Below are 19,988 nucleotides of genomic sequence, written 5' to 3'. Positions count from 1 at the left end.
GCAAAGATGCAAGGGGCTTAGAGCTGGAGTGTGGCTCGCACTGCACACTCACAAAAGGCACAGGCTTCTGACACTTTTAGCTGGATCCTGAGTGCAGTTAGTGAGGAGTCACCACAGCCAGCCCTGTGCTCACTCCGTCCCCAGACGCTGCAGGGGACCCACAGGTCCTGCTCTCTTCCTCACTGGCCAGAGAGGCTCAGTAAGAAGCGAGTATACCACCACCTCCTCCTCCTCCTCTCCAGCAGGAAGGAGAGGGAGAGGTCTCTATCTCCAGTGCTATTGTTCCCAGTGTCACCAGTTGGCCCTCAATTTGTAATCACGCCAGCAGGAAACAAGGTGCAAAGCCAGATCTGACTCCTACACACCGGATGCTGGTGAGCCGGCGGGACAGAGGAGACTCCATGAGAGTGCCTTTGGGGCCATGACCTTCTGCAGAGCCTGGACTTGGCCTTTCCCCCCAGGGAGAGGCTCTGGGGCACGGGGAAGCACAGCCACGGAGCGAGCAGAGCTCTCACAGCTCTGCAGACGGGCAGCAGAGAAGAAAGATGTGAACAACCTTGAGCTGTTAACTCATGTGCTGGGTTAATGCCGTCATAGCTAACCCCTTCACTGATGTTTCATTTTGGAAAATGACCTGGGCTTGACAGGAATTATGAACCATACAGCGGATGCTGGACAGAGCTAAAAAACAGCAGAAGCTCATTTGAAGACAAGCTGAGCTGCAGTGTCACGTTACCCAGACTGAGTTATTTCCTGTACATTAGAAATGTTGCTTCTGGCTACCCATGCCATAAACGTATGAGCAAGCAAATGCCTTCCTTAATGTGTCATCCTCGACTTCCCCTCTCTGCAGTTTAGAGCTCGACTCCCCCAGTGTTGCAGGACATGCAGTCACATCCCCTTGCATCCCACCGAAGAACCCCCCCCAAGCCCCGGCGTTCTGTAGTCCTCTAAATGTGTTTCTCTTTTCTAAGCATTTTCTCATCTCAAGATGAACTGCATTGTTACTAAAATGTTTACTAATAAGCTAATTATGCATACTTTTCAAAGCATTTACTAATTAGCTGTCCATAATTGCTGCCTCATCTACTCTTAACCTTCGCTGATGGAAGGACGGCTTCTTGCAACATTATGCTCTGGTTTGAAGGAGACAGCCAAGAGAGCCAGGCTGAATGCTGCGGCCCCAGCTGCCTGCCTGCCCGTGGGCACTGGGGCTGGCCGCAGCTCCCCCCATCGCCTGAGCAAGGGACTTGGGCCTGCATCTGCTGCTCTCTAGGAAGGATGCAGAGCTGTTTTGTTCCAGTGCCCAGCTTCCTGGAAGCACAGGAGATTGCCATGCTGCCATAAGAGGCCTTCATGGGCTAGCTGAGCCCGCGTGCCTTACCCTTTGCAGTGCGGCCCAGGAACAGCAGCCTGTCCCTGCCAGGGTCTCTGCGCAGGCAGCGCTCTGCGAGACGGGCGCTGGGAGCCTGATGTCTTCCCTTGCCAAACCTTGATCCCCTCTGGCCTTCAGGCTGGGAGCAGGGGCATATCCTGCCATGCCTGCCCGGTATCCAGCACACACCAGGATGCTGAACTTGGTTCAACTCTCTTGGTACTACCGTGGCGCTTACGAGGTCACAGTGACAACCGCATAAATTTTGCCATTACAGTGGTCCCAGTTCCTGTTTCTGGAAAACTCCAGAGCTTGACACAGGGAGCCAAAGTCAGGAGGAAGAGCCTGACCGTGCAGCGCCAGGCTGTCTCCAATTTGAAGGCTCTTGCCTGTTTTTGGAGCCCCAGGCCCCTGTCTCCAGAGACCCTTGCCAGCATTTGGCATGTGCCACCAGAGGGGGCTGCGAGCCATGGCAGCGGTCCCCCAAATCCTCCCCAGGCAGGGATCCCTTCCATTGCAACCCAGTTACAGCATGTGTCAGAAGGGGCTACAGAAAAGCCTGCTGGCACGGTTTGATTGTCAGTCGGGCTTCTTTTTTATCAAGACAACGTTCCTCTGGTGCAGATGTTATGACTCAGCTGAAAGGTCTGCTGCTTGCAGAGCAAGCACGAGCCCACCCGCTGCAGCCTGGAGGGAGCGTGCCTCTGCCGCCTGTGTACAGCAACGTCCCAGCACTCAGCAGCAGCTCTGCCCGGGCCGAGCCTCTGGCAGAGCCAGACGAGTGCAGCCAGGGACGGCAGAGTCAGTAGCCAATCTCGAGAGAGAGCTTTTCATGGTCCAAAGAGAAGCCCAGCAGTGGGAGGGATGCACGAACGGAAAAGGTGGTTATAAATGTAGTGATTCACACAGAGCTGAGGTTTCTGACTTGGATTTTCCAAGCAAGCAGGGCAGACAGAACAGCAGAATGGCAATTAGGAAGGAGCAGGCAGCTTGGCTACGTGACTCTGCGAGCCAGGGCACAGCCACCCCTATTGCACACCTACTGCAAACAGTACAGGTTGCTCCTGGGATCACAGATAAACCCTGGCATGCACAAGGCTGCCCAGCTACCGTCATGCCATGCAGGGAGTGGAAACGTTCAGCCACAGCAGCAGCAGCATGCTCTTTTCCACTGGATGCCACTTCCCTGTTCGGAGAGCAGATGCCAACAGCACAGGGCCACAGTGCCCGAGCAACAGCTGCACTCGCAGCACAGAGAGGAAGAAATGGTGAGCAGACAGCCTATTACAATCATTTCCGAATAGCTTGGCAGGTCTTTTATCAGAGCATCAAACTTCCCTTGTGGCTCTTCCATTACTGCTGTGGCCCCACAGCTGCAGGAGAGTGCAAACAACACTCCAGGTCCCATACGCCCTGCCACAGCGTGCCCACCCTCCCGCAACGGCGATCCCTGCCATGCTGGCGCACAAGAGCCACAAATAACAGCAAGAAAAGGCCAATTTTCTTAACCCTAAGTGCCTTCCCAAAGTAAGGTGCTTCCTCGGAGCATGGATGAAGCACAAATGGAGAGAGAGAGAGAGAGAGAGAGAGAGGAATATGTTCTGGGGCTTTAATTACACCAAATTACTCCTTTCATGATGGTGGTGGGGATGGGGTTACTTCTTAATGCAGCTGGACACAGCTGAAAAATAAAAGCCCAGATGTGCCTCCAGAAAAACAATAGCAACAATCAGCACCGAGCAGCCGCCCCTGGCTGCCACCTCTGGGCGCCCATCCCCGGCTGAAAGTCCCGTGCCCAGGCAGGCAGGGCTGGCTGCTGAAGCCACTCTCCGCAGCCAGCTCTTGCTCCGGCGTCCGGGCAGCACCAGGTACGTACCCCCTTTCCGGCCAGCTGCCTGGTGAGGGGAAATCGCTGACCTTTCCGCAGAGGTCCCCAGGGTGCCAGGCACTGTACCAAACACAGGAGGAAACGCCTCCCGTCCCAAAGGGAAATCTACAGCAGATACAAGGAAGGCCAGACAGGACATGGTAAAACTAAAAAGACTTCTCCAGATACTCTTGTAGGCCTTAGAATGGGTTTTAGGAATGTAAATGTTATGCTTTATGAGCGAGAAACTTTGGCCTAATAAGGTAAAACGGAATGTTGAAGGAAGAAGCAACAGAGGAAGGGGTCATGGTGTTTACCTCCGGCAGCTGGGAGCACAGACTGGCCCTGCTCCTGCTCCAATAGCTGCCAGACAGCAACTCCAGAGCAGGGGGAACCTTGTCTACCAGGGACAAAGTGCCACAATAGCGTTCGTCATCCTGTCACACTTGTGTGCATGTGCTCTATATTAATGATCAGATGTCAAAAGAAGGGCTCTGCCCTGAGACTATGTTTCTTTGATGCTGAACTCCTGTTCCTGTTAAGGTTCCCACCACCTGCAGCTGCAAAGAGGCCTTCGTTTCTTCACAAAATACCCTCTGACACTGAGACAAGATTTATTACTAGATGGTCATCTATTAGTACGGCTTAATGTCTGAGCATTACACAGTGTTAATATTTGTGTCCTGCTGGTAGGTCACAATAAAAATACAAAATCTCCCTCTGACCTGGTTTTGGTTAAAACAGAGCTGATTCTCTTTTAGAAAATCTTCCTTACAGCCAAGTTCTTCTAAGTAACTACATTTTTCTGAAGTTGGCTGCATATTTTAGAGACAGTGTCTGCTCCAACGCTGATAACACTTGATGTTTATAGTTTCACTGAGCTAACAATAGGAATGAAATGCAGAAAAAGGCCCCTGTTTATAATTATTACTATAGCAGCCAAGATCACTGATAGACATTTTAGCTTCTGCAAATGAGGAGTCATAAAGGGTCGTACTTGCAGGGAGGGGCGGACAGAACAGGTGACCCGATATTGACCCACGAGGTATTCCATGCCATGCGTGTCATACTCGGTTTAAAGCTGGGGGATCATGAGGGTCTCACTCTCTTCATCCATAGCAGCTTCTGAAGAGGATCCTGCTCCTTGTTCTGCCTGCAATCCTGATCCAGATTCTGATCCATGCATTCCTGAGTTCCCATCTACAGCTGAGTCCAGTCTGAGATTTCGTGGTGTTACCTGGCAGCTGCTGGTGGGAGGTCAGCACCCGCAGCACCCAACTCCGGGAAACTCAGTATAGGGTTTGTATATTTTGCCTTATTTCCCTTATTATTAATATTATTAGTATTATCAGTAAAGCTGTTTTAATTTCCAGTTTGTAAGTCTCTCTCCCTTTTCCTCCTTTTTCCTTTCCCTGGTGCAGTGGACGGGGTTTAATAGAGAGCATCTGCCACGCTGTTTATTGCTACCCTGCCCTAAACGGTGACACCCTCCTAGCAATTTCTTTCAGGTCGTGTTTATCATGCACTGTTTTCATTTGTTTGGGTATTCTTCCTGTCTGTGACTGTCTGTGAAGTTCTTTCAAACCCACTACTTGGCAGTGCTGGCTCTGGGGAGCAGGCACCCAAAGTCAGCTTGACTCCCCACTCATACCTGTGGCCAGCAGAAGCCCCAGTGCACTGTGGATGAACCCTGCTTCACTTGCACAGAAGCGGCAGCTAAGAGGATAGAGATGCAGGTAAAACTTCACTTTCAGGAGAGGTTTGATACCAATACCTGGTTTCTAGAGAGCAATGTTGCCGCAGGAGCTGAACTGAATCAGAGACCCTGACAAACCCTCCACCATTCATGTCCCACATGGAGGACCAAACCCCTCCAACTTAAATTTTTCTGCTTTAACTAAAGGCTCCTGGCATGCACCTACACACACAGAAAAGGAAAGGGCAAGACCACGTAGCCGCCACTCAGATGATCTGCCACGGTAAAGCAGAAAGCAGCAAAGGGACAACATCTCCAGCGCGGAGGCAGCCCCTCCAGCACACACCACCTGCAGCTCAGGACCAGACTCTGCTCTCTCACAGGCAGCAAAACATGGCAGAAGTTGTCCAAGGTGCTCAGAGCTAAAATTGACAGTTTCCTACATGTGGAGGAAAACCCAGGTGCCTGTGGGGGTTTCTGGCTCTCGGACCAAGCTGGCTTTGCTTGCCCGAGAACTTAGAGAGGCAGAAGTTGGAGTCCCTCCTGCCCAGCTCAAACCCTGCCCTGCACACAACATTGCCCTGCCCAACACATGGTGCATACTCTGCAGACTATCAATATAGGCCTATAAAGATTTCATTCCTGCAAATTTGGGGCAACCGCATTAGCTATAAGCAAGCTACACAATTCAGCCTGTACAAGCAATAATAAAATCTGATAGCAACCATCATTCTCACACACATCGCCGAGGCCTTGTTGTGTTCATCTATGCCCACATTAAGCCTTTCTCTACCTCCTTGCATCTCTAAATGCAGGCCTGATCCTGAAAAGTGCTAAATGCCTTGCACGCACAGCGACTTCAGGGAGAGTTCATGGTGTTCGAAACCTTATTAGCCCAGGCTTTATCTGTAGGGGGTGATGAGATCCCCAGCGACATCAATCAGCACACCTTCATTAGTTAGAAAAGCTACGCTGATATTATGGTAGCTGAGGATCCAGCTATACACTTCATAACCTTCAGTATATCATCAAACCCATGCTGAATTCTTTGTTCTCCACAGGACTGATTCTACAGCCCCATAAACGCTTTCCCTGTCCCTCTGTCCTTTTTACAAACAGAGTTCCCCTCTCCATATATAACCCCCTTTTAATCAACAGGACCAGCGTGTCTGGCAAGACTGCTGCGTCAGGCCTGTTTTAGGAGACCCCAAGATCCTTCACAGCTCAGGCATCACTGTAGCTGGCTGTGGATTCCAAATTAAACACACAGGTTTATATGTCTGCTGAGACCATGTTATTAACTCAGCCTTTTATGGTGCCCTTTGATGCTGTTAATTATTCTTTACTAGCTGTTAATTGTTTTTCCCCGGACATCTAGTTTCTGAGTCCCTTCTTAGAAGAGAAAAAAAGCAAACAAAACCAAACCCCCAGTTTACCAAACGCAGCAGAATAGCCACTGTGGAGAGTCAGATCCAGCCCAAACAGCTCAGGGCCCCAAGCCCCCAGCCTCATATGGCAGGAGCCTGGGTCTCCAGCCCTAGGGCTCTCTGTGCCGTACCTCTGCCTAGTTACATGCCAGGAAATTGCTCTGCTCTCCCAGCATGGTTTAAAAGGACAGTGAGGCTACTTCAACACTCTGAAAAACAACCTGCCTTTTAACCAAAGTCAAACTCAAATTGAAAGCCAGTCAGCTCTTCCTTTCAGCTGATAATCAGGCTGAGTGAACTTCCAGTTCAATGCAGAGTAGGCTTATCCTGTGTGTCCAAAGCAGTATCTTATAAGCACCCCGTCAGCAGATGCACACTTGCCCCTCAAAGGCAACAGGACAGAGTGCTGTGGGGGTCAGGATGATGCTTTTTTTCCCACACGCAAGGAAGTATGAGGCCCATACCGCTAGGTAAAACTGGGAGGAGATGACTGTACTAGAGAGGAGGAGGAAGGCTCTTACTTGCAGTCGTGCTTTTCGATTTCAAAGTGAGGGTTGAAGTTGAGAATAATCTTCTGGTTGGGTTCAGGGGCATAGATGACCCACTCACAGTTCTGGTGGGAGGGGTAGTCGTTGGGGTACCCCGGGGAGGTGATGTACCCGGCATCCTTGGAGTTCAGGCGGCCCCCGCACGGCTGAGCTGCAGAGACACAGAAGGGAACAAGGCATTGAAATGGGTCCTGGGCATCGGCCGCACACAGCCAGTCCCTCTGGGCCACTGCTAGGGGTGGTCTGATAAAGGCCGTTCCCCAGGCTGTTGACATCCATTTGGTACTCTAATATTTCATATTAATCTCTAGGCAAGTGCAATTATTCTACATAACAAACCTACTCCTTTTCCCCTCCACCTCCTGCCACACTTACATACCACATTTCACACAGACCAGAAAAGAGAAATAAATGCTCTTGCTGAGGCTATTACAGAGCCATAAAGTAAGAGACAGATTGATATCGGATCATCTGGAGCCGCCTTGTTGTATCCCTCCTTTTGCCTCCTTTGCAAGCTGCTCTGTGGCAGTCTCCCACAGCTGCCTTGAGAGACACCAAACTTTGGATGTGTACGACCCTCGGTACAGCTGCAGGAGTGCGGAAAGCTTTGCTGGTCCCAAGGAAGGAAACCGAGGCACGGGGGGGCTGATGGCGGGAGCAGGCCCACCTGCGTGGCTGGTGGCAGAGCTGAGGACAGCCCTGCTCTGCTTGCTGTGCTCTCCCTCCCCAAGCCCGCCTGCCCCTGCCGCCCGGCTTGGCAGACTGGCCTCCCGAAACCTTTCAAGCTAACTCCGCCGTTGGAATTGCAGACGTGGATAATCAGCAGCGGTGGTTTTGTGGGGCTAGCCCACAAATGGCTGGCAACGGCTGCGTGGTGAGCAGAGGAAGCACTCTCAGCTTTGGGTTAGAACAGGCCCTAGAGGGTGATTTCATCTTCAAAAAAACATTTAATCTCCTGAATGCTGCAAATCAAATTTATTATCGCATTACTTGCTGGGAGGAAAATCTGCATCACAGGGTCAGTTGATAACGCACTACAAATCCCAGCAAAGTCCCTTTCTTCATGGGGCCCCCGCCATGTGCCTCTCGCTGCCCCCACTCCCCTGCCACTGCCCCGTCCCAGCGCCACGGCCCCACGGGCTGCCACAGCTGCCCCCGGAGACAGCATTGCCTCCTCACCGCCAGCAAAACAGGCAAAAACCAGCAAAATGGCCCAAATCCTGAGCCTCTCCACAGGGCAGGCTGGCAGGCGTACAGGGGTGACCTCGGTGCCACGTTGCAGAGAGGCTTTCCCCTCCCTGATGACAAGCCATGGGGTGTAACATGGGATGCAAACCCTCACGGGCCATCCCTGCTGCGAGACTGTCCCCACAGCCTCCCCACAGCCCCGGAGGGCTCCGGTCCCGCAGGAGGGTGCAAGTGGGCTTTCCCAGGGCCCACATGTGCACACCTTGCAATGGGGCCTGAGGCACACCCCACGTCCCGAGGGAGCTGAGGCACGGGAGAAGTGTCACCCTCATCGCGGGGAGTGTGGGAGAGCAACCACACGTCCCACGCCCCGCCGGCTCTGCCAGCCGAGGGTCTCCACTGTGCTCCCCATCACCCTGGCCCCGAGGGCAGTTCCTGGCCCTCCCGCAGCAGTGCTTGCTGCCGAGCCCCGGGACAGCCCAGGAAAAGCAAAGTAGCACGGACCCACATGGGCTCAACCCCACGCTGTGGGTCTGGCTGTCCCCCGTCCACGGGGGCCGCCAGGCCCCAGGGGTGTCCCCTGCCAGGCTGTCACAACTCTGCCGCTCTCTCATCCCAGCCTGCCTTCAAGCTGCCCTCTCGCCGGAGCCCATGCGAGAAGCGGGAGCGAAGCAGGACCCCTCGGTGGTAACGCTGCCTGGAAAACAGCACTTTGACTAAACAACCTGCTGCCTGCACGCTTGCCTGCAGAAAGTGCACATGCCCTGTGCGAGAGGAAGGGCAGCAGGAGGGCCTTTCGTGGGGGAGTGAGGCTTCCTTCGCCACAAAAAAGCCCTGTCTCCATTTCCCCCATGTTTTTCATGCCCTCTAACACATTCTTTCTTCAAATTAACTTTCTTCTCACACACCCGAAGGCAGCTCTGCAGCCTTCCCCTTTTTCTTAAAATAATCCTGTAAGTATTCTGAAAAATATGAGGGGAAAAATTGCAATGCTGCCACGGAAGAGCTGAGAATACCAAAAAACATCTGGTTTTGTTCCACAGGAGAGCTTGCTCAACACACAAACATTTACAAACCTACGTTCCTGTGCAAATCTCTTCTCTCAGCAAGGCATATTTGCCCACACACACTTCTACGTGGGTTTGGGGGTAGAGAGAGAGAGAAAGAGACATTCACATGGAAGGAAGAAATTCACGGACTTGTTGACATCAATGTACAAATAGACGTGTAATTCACACTTCACTCATGTACACACTTTCACACCTTCTCATAAAAATTCACACCTCGTTTGCACACATGTCCACCCCCTCCAGCAAAGAGAAATATTCAAGCTGCAGATTATTTTTCTTGGAAAGGGCAAAGTCTCGAAGCAATGAAAATACAGTCAATCCTTCCACACCTCGTCATCCCCTCCCCGTCTCTCCAGCTCGCACACACATGCTACCCGCTAGGCTGATACCACCAACATCACCCACCACTCTGAAGCTGCTAGCCCCTTACTCGCGCCGGGTAGTATGAATACTCTGTGAGCCATTGCAACTGTTTGGAGGGGAACTGCAATGTGAACAGGGGTGTCAAGCTCCAGCTTGCTCCAGCTCTTCCCTGACAAACGAACTCAGAAGCAGAAAACCCTGATCTTAAAAATTCTGCCTCGCCTGGTGGGGCCATGGCAGGTCAGCAGGACTGAGCTAGGGAAATCCCTGGGCTTGATTCTGATTTCAGGTCAGCTGGTGCCCAAGTTAAACTGCTGGTGCCAGCGAGGACAGCCTGAGTGAGAAGGGTTGGAGCCCAGCTCTCTGCCACTGTGGTCTCTGCAGCAACAGAGGGACAAGCAGCGAAACTATTGAGTGGACAGGAGCACCAGCCACATCCCTCAGGTGTTCAGATACCACCAGGAAAATTTCACCATCTTCCTGCAGCAGGGAAAGAGGAAAGCAGGAAAGCTTATCTGAGCCTTCCAGAGGAACAGTGTTTGTCCTCTCATTCACCCCTCCCCAAGAAGTTCCAGAGAAATGAAGGGGCTACTTCAGTACAGTGCTGCCTTGACCACACACAGCACCAGGCCACGTGGTGGGCAACAGCGTACCAGGGAAACTGGGGCTTCTTAGAGTTATCTGAAGAGGCAAAATGACTTTAATATCTTTGTAACTGTTCTATCAGGCTTTTTCTCTTTTGATTCACTGGTATCTAGCAGATTAACACCAGCAACAACAACAAAAAAATCTACCACTGTGCCCACTGACAGGCAAAGGGTTTGCCTCAGCAGACATGCCAACCACTGGCTTTCTGTATAAAATCAGGCCTGTTTTGTCCACAGTAGAGGGTCAAGCTTCTATGTAAATGTGTCTTTTCAAACCGATGCATTGAATCCACGCAAAAAAATATTAAAAAGAAAAAAGGTGAGTGGCATGGCTACTGCCCAGGCTGTATGCTTTGGAAGCAATATGTGCTCCACAGCTAATGGGCTCTGGCAGCTTTTGCCAGCCCTGAATTCACTTAATAAAATTAAAATTAAATTCTGAAGTATAAGCCAAGTCTGCCAGGTGCGTGGGACATCCTGTTGCTCAGCAAGCAAAATGCAGGCATTGCAAGCAAACTGCTGGGGCCCCTGCCAGCCTGCACAGCGGAGGGGCCAGTGGAGTGCTGTGCCGATGGTGAGGCCACGGGAGAGCAGCTGGGCTCCTCAGGGGAGGCTACGGAGGTCGGCACTCCCCAGCGGTGTCGAAGCAGGCTGTGTTCAGAACGGGAAATCCCCAGATCCCCTCCTTCATTAATGCCCACCACATGACTCACGTTATCCCAGCAACCTTCTCCTTGCAGGGCCACCCCAACAGAGGAACTACACCAGAGGATGAGGAGCGAGGCGTAGGAATAGGAAAGGAAGACATGGAGAAGCTCACGAGGGCAGACTCCCGCACAGGCCACAGCGTATGGCAGGCAACTCCAAAAGTTTCCCAGGGAGATGGGTATCAGCAACTGAGCTCCTCACCCTTTGTGAGGTACAGACCCCTCTTTCCCTGCCCTGACCTGCTGGAGACATCCAGGCTGATGAAGCCTCTCCGTGCCTCCCCCAGGCTGTAATGAGCAATCCTCACTCAGGGAACGCAAAAATAACAGCCAGACCCCGGGAACCTCCCCCTACACTTGGGGTTTTTCAGCTCTGTAGCTCATCAGCGCATGCTGAAATCTTAGGCCGGGAGCAGAGCGTCCTCCTACTTGAATTTCCTGCCGATTAAACCCCTCTGGATTTTCCTCACCCCAGGAGAGCTGGGCTCGCAGTTATTGTTGGACCTTGAACACAGAAACTAAAGCCAACTCTGCCTGTAACAAAAATAATCATCACCAGAGAGGCCCATTTCACAACAAACACACACACTACAGCCTCTCAGACCTTGTAGAGTCCAGCAGAAAACTATCACGTGTTTTGATCTACTGTGTTCACTTTACTTTGGGGATGTAATTCAGGGCCGCACACAAAATTTAAGGTGTTCTTGTTGCCTCAGCGGTGAGCTGCATCATCGGTGTCTGTGCTGCTTGGAAAGAACAGCCTTCGAGGGCAGCAAAGGAGCAAGGGAGAGAGATCCTGGGAGTCCCAAGGCAGAGGGATGCACCGCCTGGCCTCGTCACTTATTTCTCTTCCTCGCATGAGGCCCTCACAGCCCAGCTCCACACTCTCATCCAACCACCGCAGAAGATTTCTGCGTCCTGGGATTCAGCACTGGGCAGAGCTTGGCCCTGCCAGCCCTCCGACAGCACAGCAAAATACGGGTCCTGGCCTGCACGACCTACTGCTCTCAGAGCTGGTGCACTTGGCACGAGCCACTGAGCAGCAATCCCTGCGCTTCAGTCCCATTAGTCAAAGAGCTCTGCAACAACAAAGTTTGTCAAGGTCCATGTGTGCCCAAACACTCTGCCAAATCCTGGTAGGGAGGGGACAAACAGATTTCTTCTGCTGAGGATTCATTACCGTTAGTGTTCATCCTGCCTCATTCTCTGGGCTCTGGCCCTGGGGGAGAGAGTCTGGGCACGGCTAACACGGCAGGGGCTCTCACCCCAAACCACACGGCACAACTTTCGCATCAGGCAGGAACACAAATGCGAGCTCTCGGATTTAAATGATACAGCTTAGCCATTGGCCAAGAAGAGAGACATAGTGCAGAGGAAGCTAATAAGATTAGATATTTTATCCCCAGTAGCATAGATTATTTTAACAGAAGCGTGTTTGCTTTGGATTGCAAGATAAAGCTTCAAAGGCTTCCTGAACAAATTAATGGACAAACACACCCAAAAACCACAAAGCACTTACACGCACGTTTCATCCCAGAGCGGTACCCACATCCACATCTTGGGATTTCATACAATCGGGGAAAGTCCCCAGAACATTTCATCGAGGGCCTTTACCGGTTTAACTACAATTTCACTTAAAAATAAAGGCATGGCAAAGCACAATTTAAAGACTGCTTTTGTGATCTCAGCTAGGATTTTGTTTGATTCAAAGTGTCTCAAGCCTGTCACAAGACAGGCTCATAAAAACACTGTCTGGGATTAAGCAAGAAAGGAACGCACCAATCCATCAGCTGAGGAATGCAGCCGTTTGACCACTTCCTAAGGCAACTGGGGAGGGATGCAATATATTCACTTTATAGCGCTGGACAGCAGTGAGAGGGGAACGCTGGAAAGCTCAGCAAATGGAACATTTTAGCTGTGAGCCTTTGCAAAAAGAGATCATTTTAAATTATTTTTAAATAAGAAGGGAGTATTGGAGGGAGGAGGAGAGAGAATGAGATTTGGAGAGTTCTGATACCTGCACTTTCCTTGCCACGTTAATCCACAGAAGAATTAAGTGGAGACCTGAAATAGAGACCTGCTCAAGCTTCACCATGGAAAATGAGAGGGCCAAATCCTGCATGCAAATTCAGGTAATTTGCTTTGAAATCACTTGAGTTCAGCTGATTTCCACACCTGCGGTTCTGGATAGCTGCCTTCCAGGGGCTGGCACCACTTTATGGCACTTCAGTCAGTGGCAGTCTTGACCTTTAAATGTTGCCATTTTGGGGTGCTGGTGGTTTCTCTGCCGCTCCCCCCAAAACCTTCCATCTTTGATGAGATTTCATATCCCGGTTTTACATGGTGCCATCTCCGCTAACTTTGCTATTTGTCATCTTATATCACAGACAAATACAATTCCATTAGGGCACCCAGCTTAATAGTGTTAGTCTTGATATTGATAAGTGTGCGCACAATTCTCCCGGCTTGCCTGTGAATGTAATTGGTGGGTCTGGGATGTGGAATTACAACTCCTGGCTACTCCGGTAACCATTCGAGAGAGCGCGTGAATGTGTGCATGCACATGCAAGGGAGGGGGATGATTACCTATTGAACTTGCAGGAATCAGCCTGTTTCTCCTGCCTCTGCACTAGGGTTTGAAGTCTTGTGGAAACACACTGCCATCTCCCAGGAATAGGTGGCAGCTTCAGGAGACCTTCAAGCTGCAGAGCGGGCAGTTTCTGAGAAAACCTCACCGGTACCGCAAGCGGGGAAACAGAGACTCAGGGAAGCTTGACGGCTCAGAGCAGGGGCAGAAAGAAAGCAGAGGCTTACTGCATGACAGCCTGCCATCCTACCTATAGGATACACTAATATGAGGATGAAACAATTTGCTGAGCCACCCCCGTGAATGCTAACCCCAGGCTGTTTGAGGGAAGCAGAGGAAAAGTGAGAGACATTTCAGATTCCACACATTAAAGAGAGCCATGGATTCACCTAGGATTCTTCTCTACAGAGCTCCAGGCTTGATAAAAGGTGTTCAGTGCCTCTGAAATACTAATTAGTATTGCTATTATGACAATTCCAAGAAGAAAAAAAGCCTGTCTCATCTCTCATCTCCCCCTGAGCCCTCTCAGCTTCCTCACACCTTTTGGGCCCATCTGTCAGGGTCCATTCTTCACAAAAACTGAATCCTGGCTTTCCCCAACTGGCAATGGCAGTTTGTTCCTGCCTCTTCCCAAAGTGGCTGGCAGAGCCTCTCTGAATCCCACACCACCCCTGCTCAGCCCTCTCTCCCAGGGGCCCTGTTGGAGCTGCAGAACGGAACACGGTGCCTTAGCAGCGGGCAGCCCCATGGATGGGATGGGATGAGATGGGATGCAGCCCCTCTGGAGTCACCCGGGGAGAGGCCCCGCTGCAGCTCCCTCCGTGCATGCTGCTGAGCAGCGGTGGCTTCAGCCTTTACGACGGCTCGCTCAAATCAAGCTACTGTTTAGCCTCACTAGTAGCACCAAAGTTATTATACATTCTGGCGAGTGTCTTAAACACATTGTTTCCTGCTGAGCACATATTCAGCGGTCAAACAGAAAAAGAGGAAAGCAGGAGTCAGCCTGGGGCTGTGCATGAGGGAGATAGTTGCCGAGGCACTCTGGGTGCACGAGGGAGGGCACAGGGAAGAGAAGGATGCAGGAGCATGTGTGTGGCAGGCAGCAAGGTGGGGGGGGACCGGAAGGGTCGGTGCATAAGAGAAAAGGTAGAGATTTGTGTGCTTGTAGAGAAAGGAGAAACCAGGGAGACAGTAAGTGTATATGTATGTGTCCCAATGCATAAGTGGTTGGGGTTTTCTTCCCTCCTCCCCCCACAGGCATCCCCTAAAAACTAGGGTCCAAATAAGCCTTTCAACAAAACATAAGCAGAGTGGAAGGACAGTGTCCTTTCGGCTTCACCATCTTCCCAGGAGGGACGTTGAGAAAGACTAAATGTGACCCACCAGAACAGCCGGGGCAGATGTCTTGCCTTTGTCTCAAATGCATGGGGAGAAATCAGGGCAGGTTTTAAAGACCGCGGAGCCCAGCACTTCATCTCTGGAGCCCATTTTCTTTGACTCATCAAGTATGAACAGAGGGGGAGAAGCATTCAGACAGAAAGTCTCTGCAGCCATCCATCCCTGCAAGTAATACTTTAAGCTATTCTACACGCCAACTCACTGCTTGTACCCCTTTTCCCAACCTGTTTGGGAAGAGGCTGCCTCACCAAGGCTGAGGTCGGGGCCCTGGTCCCCCAGTGTTACCCTAGCTGTCCTCCCCCATGCAATCCACAGGCATCGCTGGCACATGGAAAGGGTTACAGATCAGAGTTGTGATTTCGAGTGTTTGGCCCTGTGCCTGCTGACCTCGTGCTGACAAACCTCTCCTCCGTGTCTGCGCTTGTGTCTTTTCACTGCACAAGCATCAAGCCTGGCTCAGGATCCAGCCTTCTGAGATTGCAATTTGGCTCAGGCAGGGAGAAGGCTGACCCTTTGATTCTGAGTATGATTAAAACCATGCTACTGTAGCGCTAAGCTGTGCGCAACACTGCTAGCAACAGCCCTGATTTATGTTGTTGCTAGTATTGCGGTTTCCACCAGGGTGTAGACAGGGATTTCGAAAATAGCCCAGCTACCTCTTTGTCTGTGTGTATATTATAATTAGAAATGTGTCAAAGGGCTGTTACAGAGTGAGAGTAGAGCTGGAAATGTTCACACCCTGCTTCTGCCCCCACCTCTGTGCCGACACCATCAGCCCCAGCTTGGGTGTGTGCAGGCACATCAGCTCTCCACACTTCCCGGATTAGACAACTGTATTCCTGAGACCCCCATGGGGACACGGTGGCGGTGACTTCACCACACAATGGAGAGCAAGTTTAGCAGCTTCCAGTTTGCTCTCAGGCTGCTGCAATCTGCCCCCAACATCGTGGCTAAGTGCCGACTTCTTGTTTCGATTTCAGATAGGATCGCAGGTCTCAGATACAGACGATTTATTTTCCTAGCACAGCTGGCCTGTCAGGGGTCATATAATTTGGCAGCAATCCCAGTGCTTAAAAATTAATTTTTCCTTATTAATACAACTGGGGGTCCCACAGGATAGGATCCCAGCCTTATCTGAACCTGACAGCTTCCTAAACCCCATGAAGGATGCTTTCTCCTCTCAGGCTATCTGTGATACAAGGCCACCATGTCCTGGAGCGCAGCACTAGAGATCTCTGCAAGGAAACCAACCCACCCGCCTGTCTGGAGCAGCACACTGCTGGGACAAGGAGCGCTGCCTTCCCCAGCCCAGCAAAGCAGGTTGCTTTCTCATTATAACCTTCCAAGCCACGCACAAGGTACCAAACACAGGGTAAATACTGGGAAGGGGGCTGCGGGGGGAGAAGGATCAAGGCAGGGAGATGGGAAGTGCCTCTGTAGAGCCCCCTGGGACCAGCATGCCTGCCTGGCACTCCAGACACCACGCACCACGATTTTTCTGCGTCAGGAAAGTTAGGAAAACAAAATACAGCATCCTAACCTGGGTCAGAGCCCCCCACTGAGCTTGTATCAGTCGTTTTCAGTGATGCTCCTGACAACTGCCTGATTCCTAGGCTAAAAAAGCTTTTGTTCCCAGTAAGAACCGAGTTAACAGCACAACGGGCAAAAGGCATCACACGCAATGCTGCGTGGGTCTGTGTGTGCGCATGTTTGTGTGTGTGCGGCTGTGTGCCTGCTTGGCAGCAATTTGTTTTGGTCCCCCTCCCCACCTTGCCACATCTCCTAAGTCATTACTAAAAATACTAGCTTCTAAGCAAACTATTTGGAAAGCTTCAAGGTTGAGCTTTGCTTGGAGCTGCACAAACATCATCTGAATGGCTCGGTACTTGGGTCATTCAAATCTGTTACTTTCTTATTTGATTGCTTTTTACGGGAAGATGAAAAACACACAGCCATCCAGCCTTCAGATTTATCTTCCAGGGTCTCCCACCCACTCCCCTCCATGGTTATCTCAGGGTTTGCTCGGCTACATACAAATTGGCAGCTGCACTGTTTATCTCTTACCGTAGAAATATTGCACAAGGGTTTTTTTCCATGTGGATTATCATATTATTGTCTATTAAAAACATCTCCCCTCTCTACTAACCTCCCTTAGGGAACCTTAAGAGGGACTTTCATAATGGGGGAAGGCTTTCAGATACACCAGACTGAAACATAAATCCACCTACCTCTGGCATGTTTTTCTTACTAGGCTGGCTAATTTACTGGAGCTGAGCGCAGCCTGATCGGACGCACGTCCCGTTACCCCGTGCCTTTGCTCGCTGGGCTAGCAATAGAGTCCTTCGTCCCGGGTTGCAGCACCACACCAGCATCTCGGCAAACGGCCGCCGGTGTCAGCCGCAGGGAGACAACTTCTCGCCGGCTCCCACACCATGTGACGGCCCGCTCAGCCGGGAAAACCCCGCGCTCAAACACGCATTTCCTACAGCGGCCGAACGGCCCCAGCGCCGCGGCTGGCTCATAGCCCCCTCCCGGTCGGGGGTCCCGCTCCCAGGCGAGCGCGGGGGGCGGTGCACCCCCAGAGGCGGGCGCACGGTCGGGCTCAGAGCCGCGGGCCCGCGGCCCGGCTGCCCAGCGCACCCCGGGGGAGCCCGACCCGCCCCGGCGCGGTGCCCACCGCAGCAGGACGGGCAAAGCCTCTGCGACACGGACCGTCTCGGAAGGGGCCTCCCAGGGCTCTGCCCTTTCTCTTCACCCCGTCCAGTGCCTGTTCGTTCGTTTTCCAATTTAAAGATAAGATGGGTTTTTTTTTCTCTCTTTTATAACGGTAGGGAAGGAGGCGATGCCAAACCGGCGACTGAAGGCACACAGAGCGCGTTTGCCGGGAACGTCTGTGCTTTGCTGCCGCAAAACAAGAGGGACTCTCTCAGGCAGCGGAGACCTTCCACCTCCCTTCCCACGGTGGCCGTGCCGCTCCGGGGCCGGGGGACACGCCGGGACGGACGCAGGCACACCGCGCCTCGCCACGCAGCGCTGCCCGGGCAGCCCCCCCCCCCCCCCCCCCCCGGGGCACGTCCCCAGGCCCCGGCTAACGGGAAGGGAAACCCGCGGCTCAGCGGCTCCTGACTGGGCACCACCGTCCTGCCGGCAGCTCCCGGGCTGCTGACCGCAGGAGCGGCCCGAGAGAGCGGTGGGCGGCTGGGTGAGGCACATCCTTCTCCTCCAGTGACTGCTCCAGGTGGGGACCCTGCTGCCCCCGTTAGCAGGACCCAAAGCCAGCGCCCGGGGAGCGCGGGGCCCGGCCTCAGCCCGCTCTTGCCCCTCTCCTGTCCCCAGGCCGAAGCGATGCAAGCGCCGGGGCTTCATCCCAGCCCAGCCTGGCCCTTAAGCGAAGACCGGGGAAATCACACCCGTGCCCCGAAGCCTGCCGCGAACCCGTCATGTCCCGGGGCACCCCGGCAAAGTCAGCGCGGGTCCCGCACGCACCGCGGGCAGGCTCTCCCGGGGGTGCCCCCGGCGAGGGAGCGCCCCCGCCGCGCCTCCCCCGCTCCCAGCGCCGCCCCGCACACTGCCGGCTCCCGGCCAGACGGTTTTCGTTTCTCGCCGAAAGTTTCCCGAAATCGCAACCGGGCTCGGGGCCGCGTGCATCGGGATGCGGTTGCCCGGGATGCGGCCGGTGCCTACCGCTCCCCCCGTGCCCTCTCCGAACACGGGCACGCAACTTTCCAGTGCGGCTCCGTCCCCGCGCCTCTCCGGACAGGAGCCGCGCGGCTGTAACCGGGGAGGGCTGCACTACCCCCGCCCCGCCACACGCGGGAGCCCCCCAGAACCCGATCCCGCCCGCGTCCCCCTCCGCGATGCCCGAGGCCGGGCAGAGCCCCTGTGCCCGCGCACGGGACCGCGCCCGGGCACCCGCAAGCCGGGCGGGCGGGGAGAGCTCCCCCGCCCCGGGGGTCGCCTTACCTGTCTCCGCCGTGCCTCCGGAGCCCGGCCAGCACAGCCCCAGCAATCCCCACGCCAGCAGCAGCGCATCCATCCCTCGGCAGGAATCGACGCCCGCACCGAACGCCCCGCGGCCGCGGGGCCGGGCTTCGCCTCCCTGCCCCCGCGTGGGCGCCCCACTCGCGAGCGGCTCCGGCGGGGCTCGGCGGGGGACCGCGGGGCGGGCGGTGCCGGCGGCGCGCCTCTCCCCTAGGGCGACCCGCGGGGCCGGCGCCTCGGCATCCCCCGGGCGCGGCGCAGCGCGGTGCGATGCGGGCTGCGGCGCCGTCCACGCCTGCTCTCCGTCCCCGCCGGCGCCTCGCAGCCTTTTCAGGCAGGGCGGCATGTGGCTGTCAGCGCCGAGCCGCGGCACCGCCCCCCGCCCGCGCACCGCCCCCTCGGGGCGCCCGCGCGCCGCCCCGCCCCACCCCGCCCCGCCCGCCGCCGCCGCGGGGAAACGCGGGGGCTCCCGCGGCGCTGGGGGTGGGGGGGAGGGAAGGGGAGGGGAGGGGAGGGGGGGCGACCGGCGCGGCTGTGCGCGGCTGCGGTGCACCCGGACACCGTCCCCGGCCCCGAGCGCTGGCGGCCCGGCAGCGCGGGCGGGCACGGAGAGCCCCGGCTGCGGGCGCTGGCGGGGAGCCGGGCCGCGCGCAGCAGACGCCCAGAGACTGTCGGACGGGGGAGCGTCAGGACAAGGATTGTCCCTGCTGGCGGGCTCCCGCCGCGCCGCGCCGAGCGGGGAACGCGGGCTCCTCGGGCCCGACCCCCGGGCTGCGGTGCGAAGGCCGCGGCGGGGACAGACCCAAAACCTGCCCGGGCCCGCGGCAGCGCGCTCCCGGCCGGCGCTCCCCAAGGCGCTCTCCCGAAACCGAAGCCCAGAGCCGCGGCCGCGTTCAGCGGCGTCTGGAGAGCGCTCGCGAGGTTTGTCCGCCTTGGAGTCCCCGCCCGCCCTGGGGCCGCCGGCACCTCGCCCGTGCCCGCCGCCGGAATCCCCAGGCTTTGGGAGCCGGTACCCGGCAAACCGGGGCCGACTCGCACCTCCGTCCTTTGAAGCGCGCGAGTGGAACGAGCCCTAAACCCCTGCCCCGAAAACCTGCTTACAAACAAATGCTCTGCGTTGTTGACCAGTCTCTG

General features: G+C 54.6%; 1 protein-coding gene across 3 annotated transcripts in view; it reads right to left on the bottom strand.

Moving 5' to 3' along the window:
- Window positions 1-19,027, bottom strand: part of NRP2 (neuropilin 2) — a 90,388-nt gene extending 71,361 nt beyond the window's left edge. For all 3 annotated transcript variants that reach the window (XM_075430056.1, XM_075430057.1, XM_075430058.1), the window contains exons 1-2: window positions 18,837-19,027; window positions 6,887-7,064 (exon numbers count right to left, since the gene is read on the bottom strand). In XM_075430056.1, the coding sequence (XP_075286171.1) occupies window positions 6,887-7,064; window positions 18,837-18,909 (251 nt within the window). In that variant the 5' untranslated portion in view covers window positions 18,910-19,027. The remainder of the gene's footprint in view (window positions 1-6,886; window positions 7,065-18,836) is intronic.
- Window positions 19,028-19,988: the final 961 nt, after the last annotated feature.

Source organism: Opisthocomus hoazin, chromosome 9, assembly GCF_030867145.1.
Source record: "Opisthocomus hoazin isolate bOpiHoa1 chromosome 9, bOpiHoa1.hap1, whole genome shotgun sequence".
NCBI lineage: Eukaryota > Metazoa > Chordata > Aves > Opisthocomiformes > Opisthocomidae > Opisthocomus > Opisthocomus hoazin.
This window is presented reverse-complemented; position numbering and strand designations above follow the sequence as displayed.